The 9,197-nt window shown below is 47.3% G+C and overlaps 1 protein-coding gene across 1 annotated transcript; it reads left to right on the forward strand.

Annotated features, from left to right (window-relative positions):
- The first annotated feature begins 3,400 nt into the window (after positions 1-3,400).
- On the forward strand, positions 3,401-5,643 carry LOC141141313 (E3 ubiquitin/ISG15 ligase TRIM25-like). The gene has a single exon (XM_073628988.1). It carries the CDS (start codon positions 3,536-3,538, stop codon positions 5,096-5,098), a length of 1,563 nt encoding a protein of 520 aa, XP_073485089.1. The 5' UTR covers positions 3,401-3,535; the 3' UTR covers positions 5,099-5,643.
- Positions 5,644-9,197: the final 3,554 nt, after the last annotated feature.

Genomic DNA, 9,197 nt, shown 5'->3' on the forward strand with positions numbered 1-9,197 from the left:
ACAAACCTGCATACGCTAATGCCCCGTACACACGGTCGGACTTTGTTCGGACATTCCGACAACAAAATCCTAGGATTTTTTCCGACGGATGTTGGCTCAAACTTGTCTTGCATACACACGGTCACACCAAGTTGTCGGAAAATCCGATCGTTCTATACGCGGTGACGTAAAACACGTACGTCGGGACTATAAACGGGGCAGTGGCCAATAGCTTTCATCTCTTTATTTATTCTGAGCATGCGTGGCACTTTGTCCGTCGGATTTGTGTACACACGATCGGAATTTCCGACAACGGATTTTGTTGTCGGAAAATTTTATCTCCTGCTCTCCAACTTTGTGTGTCGGAAAATCCGATGGAAAATGTCCGATGGAGCCTACACACGGTCGGAATTTCCGACAACACGCTCCGATCGGACATTTTCCATCGGAAAATCTGACCGTGTGTACGGGGCATAAGACCTGGGAGGAGGACACAGACTGAGCTTGGACACCAGCAGAATGGTCCAGTTCCTGGACGCGCTCCTACAAAGGTATTTGCAATATCTCTCTGATAGAAGCCAGTCTGAAGGTTATATCAAGATGATACTACGTACCTTCCAGATTGGCATTGATTTTTGCTGGTACATCCCCTCTATGCTATAGAGGGTGTTTGCTCGAGGGCTCAATGATTCACATCTGGTGGACCTGACCTCGTATCAGAACATTTTGGCAGAAAATCTTCCGAATTATCAGTAACTTATTTCACACCTCAGTAGCCCCCAACACATAGCTCTCCTTAATCAGACTGTTCCTAGTTTACCTAAACACTCACAGGCACTATCCTATTTTATCCTGTTAGGAGCTAAAATTACCATTGCTAAATGTTGGAAAAAACCCACTGTATCCATCAAGTGCTGTATTAGGAAAATTTTGTGGATTATGTCCCAGGAGCATTTAGTAGCAAAACTCAATGATACAGTGGGGAGGTTCATGTCCACCTGGGAACCGTGGGCCTCGTTTCATAACATACTGCTCATCCCGGGATTGACAGCAGCATCTGGTATTAACACTTCCTCTCCCTGACCCAAATCTACTCTTGCCCTTCTACCTCCTCCCCCTCTTCATTTCCCACGTTTTCTCTCTTTCTCTTCTGGGACTTTCTTGTTCCTTACATTTCTGTAGAGCATAGGGACTTGTAGTTCTCCCCTAGAGGAGGACCGCACAATTTTTTTTTTTCCAGGACTGTCAGGGGGCCCTCGCCCCTCCTGTACCTTCAGTTTCCTCCACCCTTATGGTTGTACAGTAAAATAGAGTGCTTTATTGTTATAGCCTACCATTGCGTCCCCTGCGACCTCCCCTAGGATTATGGAGTCGGATTGGGGAAGGTCTCTGCACACACCTTCAGGAAGATCCCATTGGGGAAAGTTGTGCAGGGCGCCTCAGCCGGTCCATAACCTGTATAACAGAGGTAGCTATGGGCCCTTTGGCAGTCTGGTCAATGATATAGGCCCACTTGGCAAAAAGCTCATCTTTATTCAGTTGTTTTAGATTACGCCTTAGCTTATTGCTCTCAACATCCATTTTCAGGTATTCACTTTGATACTGTCTTTGTACTCGATTTCTGTAAGTTTGTACTCAATTTCTGTAAGTTCACTGTGAATATATCTCTGCTTATACACTGTTTATCATATAAAATACAATAAAATATTTGAAGTTGAAAAAAATAAAATAAGACCCCAAATCCTTCCTCTGCCCTTAAAAGCATTTGATCACATCAAGATCGGTAAGATCAAATGCTTTTCATTTGGAAAAAATGGCGCCGTTTCCTTCTGGTAAAACCGGGAACTGATATAAGGTCATCGCTTCTGAGTCACTATATCATAGAGAGGATCAAAGACGTTGTGGTCTTTATTCGCCTCTATGATTATGAAGTCTATTGAGCTTCTATTCATGGATGAACATTCCAGGAAAAGATCTTTGTTGTTTTTCCGGGGGGTTACGTTTCCACATGCTCATGTGCAGTTCCATCCTTCATGTTATTCCCGATCGATTTCATTACTCGCACTTCGGAAATTGTCAGTCCGCACAAAAAAATTCAACAAGATTGTTCATTTTTTTGTTTTTTTGCCATAAATCTTTGCGTTTCGAGAATCTATATGAGCCAAAAAGCATTTAGAAAAAGTCTAATGATCGAGGCTTTCAAATTATTTTTTGAGCGATTTAAAAAAGAAAAGATTCATGGCCACCTTTAGAAGTAATCCCAGTGGCTATGGAACCGCCCAATCACTTCTACCTCTGGCTGCTCCCTGCCGCCTTTATCGGGCTCTCCTGAGCGATCAGAGAGCCAGGGATCACCACCGTTTGGTGTGCTGAGGTGAGGCCTGTACGGTACCTTCCTCCCCTCTGTCATGTAAGAAACCGGAAGCAATGAGGAAATGGTCACTTCCGGTTTCGGTTTGTTGTTAACAAGCCATTACCGGCTTATAGAGCATCCGATCACACCGATCTCGGTTTGATCAGATGCTTTGGAGGCCAGAGGAGAGATCTGGGGTCTAATAGAGTCTAGATCTCTCCATAAAGAGGACCTGTCATGGCCCATGCTATCACAAGGGATGTCGTTCATCCCTTGTGAAAGCAATAAAGTTGATAAAAGAAAAAATCTAAAGGGTCAGTGTAAGTTTTTGTTTTTAAATAAAATAAATATTAACATATTAAATGAATGAAAAATTATTAATTACATTTAAAAACTTAAATACAACTATAATAAAAATGTAAAGCGAAACCCAACCCCCCCCCCTGTTTACGCACAGAGGAGGAACGCACGCACAGGTCCCACAAACATTAGTACGCCAATTGCACCACACATGTGTAAACGTAACAGCGAGCGCAATAATTCTATCATCAGACCCCCTGTGTAACTCTAACTGGTGACCTGTAAAAACGTTTAAGGCGTCACCTATGGAGATTTTTAGGTACCGTAGTTTGTCACCCTTCCACAGGCGTGCGCAATTTGAAAGAGTGACATGTTGGATATCTATTTACTCAGTATAACATCATCTTTTATATTTTGCCAAACAATTGGGTATTATATTGTGTTTTTGTGCACTAAAATTCATAAAAACTGTATTTTCTTCCCAAAATATCTGCGTTTAAAAAATGGCTTAGCACATGTGTAACATAAAAAAATTGCAGCAACACCCAACATTTTAATCTCCAGGGTCTCTGCTTCCAAAAAATAAATAAAGTTTAGGGGTTCTAAGTAATTTTCTCTAAAAAAAAAAAAAAAAAAAAATAGATTTTTTCCACATATGTGAAAATTGGCCTGGGGGGAAGTTGATTAAAAAGAACCAGTCTTGGCTGAGTTTCCATTGTTTGGTTTGTTTTTGGGTGGGATCATTGATTTTTTTTTTTTCACTGGTCTTTTTTTTGTAAACATTTACATCTCCTTTGTGCTTTCATTAGCAACATTCTTAGCCTTGTCCTGTGGAGGAAACTCCCTCACAACTGGTTTTGGAGAATAAGGATCTTTTTTTCATTTCTCTCTCTTCTATCAGAGATGGCGTCCTCAGACCTGAGAGCGGAGCTGAATTGTCCTGTCTGCCTGAACATTTATATGATTCCTATCACGTTGAGCTGTGGACACAACTTCTGCCGGATCTGCATTGACCGTGCGTTGGATACACAGGAGGGGTCTGGAGGTTATTCCTGTCCTCAGTGCAGGAGGAAGTTCCGGGAGAGACCTCCACTGGAAAGAAATATCGCTCTGCATAACATTGCACAGCATTTCCTGTCTGCTCCACCACCGGATCCAGAAACTGGCATCTCCTGTACTTACTGTATTCAAGCCTCTGTACCTGCTGTGAAATCCTGCCTGCATTGTAAGGCTTCTCTATGTGATGACCATCTGAGAGTCCACACCAGGTCACCAGAACACATCTTATGTGACCCCACCACCACCCCGGAGAACAGAATATGCTCCGTCCATAAGATCATCCTGGAGTATTACTGCACTGAGGACTCAGCCTTTATCTGTGTCTCCTGCATTACATTTGGAGAACATCAGGGACACCAGGTGGAGACATTGGAAGTGGCCTTCATAAAGAAGAAGGAGAAACTGATGAGTCTTCTGGAAAAACTGATTACTAAGAGACAGAATACAGAAGAAACAGTCTCGAGTCTGCAAGAACACAAGGGAAGAGTACAAGGCAAAGCGGATGGTATAACCCAGAGATTCGATTTCTTGTTCAAGAGACATCTCGCAATGCTTCTGGAGACCCTGGAGAAGGAAGTCCTAAGTTACCTCTGCAAGCAGAAAGAGCAGGTCTTCAGCCTAGTCAATGATCTGATCCAGCAATATGAAATGAAGATGGAAGAACTCTCCAGGAAAATTGATCACTTAAAGAGGCTGTGTGCCATGACGGATCCATTGACTCTCCTACAGGAACCAAACTCGGGTGACTTGTGTGATACTGAGGATGGAGATGAGTGCAGGGAGAGACATGATAAACTCCTCCTTGATGGAGGGGATCTGGCTGGGGTCTCACATATATTCAGCACAGGTTTATCATATACAATAACTAGTATAATTTTGGGGATCTATATACAGGAAGTTCTAGACTTATTATTAGACGAGGACACGGCTCATAATGGTGTATGTATCTTGTATGATAAGAAGACTGCAGCCAGGTCAGGTACACACCATAATCGCCCAGATATTGAGGGGAGGTTTATGAAATATTATCAGGTTTTAGGTACTCGGAGTTTCTCCTCAGGACGACAATACTGGGAAGTAGATGTCCATGGATCCAGTAAGTGGAGAATCGGGGTGTGCTATGCCAGCATAGCCAGGGATGGGGATAACTCCTTGATTGGATCTAATGACGTATCCTGGAGTTTGTACAGGAGGGGTGAAGATTATATGGCAATACATGACATGGATGAGACCAAACTCCCTGACAATATTCTTGGTAACCATGTCCGGGTATATCTGGATTATGAGGCGGGGCAGATCTCCTTCTATATGTGTTACCCCAACCGCCACCTCCACACCTTCACCGCCACCTTCACCGAGCCCCTGTATGCTGTGTTTTGTGTAGAAGAGGGTTGTGTAAAGATATGAGGGGTACTAGATGTGAGAAATATGCCGAGATTGGTGACCTCATAGGGTTTTTTTTTTTTAATCTAACTCCCTCCCTGATCACGGTAATTGGCTGTAACCACCCTGCTATTTTTCTTGTTCTTAGGCTATTTCCTCTTCTGTAGGAATGTTCTTTTATTTTTTTTTATTCATTTTCTTAAATTGTTCTTTTATTATAAGCAGTAGTAAAACACCACATTATGGCCACTGGGTGGTGCTAAGGAGCCTAGGAAATACATACATAATTTTTGCAATGTAACAATTCTAGATAAGGCTAAAGGGAATTGTCAAATATATGTAACCATTGGTACCATTCACTTTCTATTTTATTCTAGCAGAGAGAGAATGTACAGTACATGCAGATTCACTGGCTATACACAATTTTATAAATTGACTGATAAAATGATGATTCTGGTATAGAGCATTGCAAACTTTTTTTTTTTTAGAAATGAAAGAAAAGTTTTTGTTCAATTTTGTGTTTTTGATTAGAACTATTGCAAAAATGTTGAATAAAAATTTGGTGGTCAATTTTTACGAATATCTCCTGATTTTTTTATCATTATTATCAACAGAAAACTGGACCAAAATAGTAAAAAATTTTTTTTTTTAAATTTAGCTGTATATTTCTTACTATTGTCGTAAAAAACAACCTAGATTAAATTCTCCTGCTCCTAGATTCCACATATGTGTATGTTAGTTGTTGGCAGGACCGTGTTTAATATTGATTAGACCCTGGGAAAAAATTTTCTTGACCCCCCCCCCACCCCCCTGCAAATTTTCTCTCCACCCCAATATTCCAAAAAACAAGCACACACGTAAAACTTCTGTATTGAATTATATTGTAATTACTGTCTGCACTCATGTTGTAAAGGGCTGCGCAAACTGTTGGCACTATATATATCCTGTATAATAATAATGATGATGGGGGGGGGGGGGGGATTGAGAGTGCAGGATGATGGGGGGGGGTAGTAGCGGAAATAGCGGAGTCCAGGATAATATCCCCCCCCCCCCAAAGTAACCATCTATTGGTCACGTCTGCACACAACTATGCTCACCTCTGTACCCCCCCCTCCATCCAAAGCAGCTCACTTCTGTACCCCCCTTCATCCATAGATCACCATTTTACCCCCCTCCATCCACAGCTCACCTCTCTACCCCCCTCCATCCACAGCTCACCTCTCTTCCCCCCTCCATCCACAGCTCACCTCTCTACCCCCTCCATCCACAGCTCACCTCTCTACCTCCTCCATCCACAGCTCACCTCTGTACCTCTCTCCATTCCCAGCTCACCTCTGTACCCCTCTCCATTCCCAGCTCACCTCTCTACCCCCTCCATCCACAGCTCACCTCTCTACCCCCCCCTCCATTCACAGCTCACCTCTGTACCCCCCTCCATTCACAGCTCACCTCTGTACCCCCCTCCATTCTCAGCTCACCTCTGTACCCCCCTCCATTCTCAGCTCACCTCTCTACCCCCCTCCATCCACAGCTCACCTCTCTACCCCCCTCCATCCACAGCTCACCTCTCTACCCCCCTCCATCCACAGCTCACCTCTCTACCCCCCTCCATTTACAGCTCACCTCTCTACCCCCCTCAATCCAAAGCTCACTTCTGTACTACCCTCCATCCACAGATCACCATTCTACCCTCCTCCATCCACAGCTCACCTCTCTACCCCCCTCGATTCACAGCTCACCTCCCTACCCCCCTCCATTCCCAGCTCACCTCTCTACCCCCTCTATCCAATGCTCACCTCTGTACCCCACTCCATCCATAGCTCACCTCTCTACCCCCTCCAACCACAGCTTACCTCTCTACCCCCCCCCATCCACAGCTCACCTCTCTACCCCCCCGAATCCACAGCTCACCACTCTACCCCCCTCTATCCACAGCTCATCTCTCTACCCCCCTCCATCCACAGCTCACCTCTCTAGCCCCCTCCATTCCCAGCTCACCTCTCTACCCCCTCCATCCACAGCTCACCTCTCTACGCCTTCCATCCATAGGTCACCTCTCTACGCCTTCCATCCACAGCTCTCCTCTCTACCCCCCTCCATCCACAGCTCACCTCTCTACCCCCCTCCATCCACAGCTCACCCCTCTACCCCCCTCCATCCACAGCTCACCCCTCTACCCCCTCTATTCACAGCTCACCTTGCAACCCCCCTCCATTCAGCGCTCCTCCCTACCCCCTCCATCCACAGCTCACCTCTCTATCCCCCTCCATTCACTGCTGACCTGTCTACCACCCTCCGCCCACAGCTGTGGATGGAGGGGGGTAGAGAGGTGAGCTGTGGATGGAGGGGGGTATAGAGGTGAGCGGTGAATGGAGATCACCTCTCCACCCCCTCCATTCACAGCTCACCTCTGTACCCCCCTCCATCCGCAGCTCACCATTTTACCCCCTCCATCCACAGCTCAGCTCTCTACCCCCTCCATCCACAGCTCACTGCTGTACCCCCCTTCATTCTCAGCTCACCTCTCTACCACCTCCATTCACAGCTCACCTCTCTACACCCCACATCCACAGCTCACCTCTCTACCCCCCTCCATTCACATCTCACTTCTCTATCCCCCTCCATTCACAGCTCACCTCTCTACCTCCCTCCATCCACCGCTCACCTCTCTACCACCTCCATTCACAGCTCACCTCTCTACCCCCCTCCATTCACAGCTCACCTCTCTACCCCCTCCATCCACAGATCACCTCTCTACCCCCTCCATCCACAGCTCACCTCTCTACCCCCTCCATCCACAGCTCACCTCTCTACCCCCTCCATCCACAGCTCACCTCTCTACCCCCTCCATCCACAGCTCACCTCTCTACCCCCTTCATCCACAGCTCACCTCTGTACCCCCCCTCCATCCACAGATCACCTCTGTACCCCTCCATCCACAGTACACTTCTCTACCCCCCTCCATTCACAGCTCACCTCTCTACCTCCCTCCATCCACAGCTTACCGCTCTACCCCCCTCCATCCACAGCTTACCTCTCTACCCCCTCCATCCACAGCTCACCTCTCTACCCCCTCCATCCACAGCTCACCTCTCTACCCCCTCCATCCACAGCTCACCTCTGTACCCCCTCCATCCACAGCTCACCTCTGTACCCCCTCCATCCACAGCTCACCTCTGTACCCCCTCATCCACAGCTCACCTCTCTACCCCTCTCCATCCACAGCTCACCTCTCTACCCCTCTCCATCCACAGCTCACCTCTCTACCCCTCCATTCACAGCTAACCTCTCAACCCCCTTCCATCTACAGCTCACCTCTCTACCCCCCTCCATCCACAGCTCACCTCTTTACCCCGCTCCATCCACAGCTCACCTCTGTACCCACCTCCATCCAAAGAGCACTTCTGTACCCCCCTCCATCCACAGCTCACCTCTGTACCCCCCTCCATTCACAGCCCACCTCTCTACTCCTCCCTCCATCCACAGATCAAGTCTCTACCCCCTTACATACACCGCTCATCTCTCCTACCCCCCTCCGTCCACAGCTGTGGATGGAGGGGGTTAGAGAGGTGAGAGGTGAATAGAGATCACCTCTCCACCCCCTCCATTCACCGCTCACCTCTGTACTCTCCTCAATCCAAAGCTCACTTCTGTACCCCCCTCCATCAACAGCTCACCTTTCTCCCCCCCATCCACAGCTCACCTCTGTACCCCCCTCCATCCACAGCTCACCTCTGTACCCCCCTCCATCCACAGCTCACCTCTGTACCCCCTCCATCCACAGCTCACCTCTGTACCCCCTCCATCCACAGCTCACGTCTCTACCCCCCTCCATCCACAGCTCACCTCTCTACCCCCCTCCATCCACAGCTCACCTCTCTACCCCCTCCATCTACAGCTCACCTCTCTACCCCCCTCCATCCACAGCTCACCTCTCTACCCCCCTCCATCCACAGCTCACTTCTCTACCCCCCTCTATTCACAGCTCACCTCTCGACCCAACTCCATTCACAGCTCACCATTCTACCCCCCTCCATCCACAGCTCAATTCTCTACCCCCCTCTATTCACAGCTCACCTCTCGACCCACCTCCATTCACAGCTTACCTCTCTACCCCCTCCAT

Source organism: Aquarana catesbeiana, linkage group LG04 (assembly GCF_042186555.1).
Source record: "Aquarana catesbeiana isolate 2022-GZ linkage group LG04, ASM4218655v1, whole genome shotgun sequence".
Taxonomy (NCBI): domain Eukaryota; kingdom Metazoa; phylum Chordata; class Amphibia; order Anura; family Ranidae; genus Aquarana; species Aquarana catesbeiana.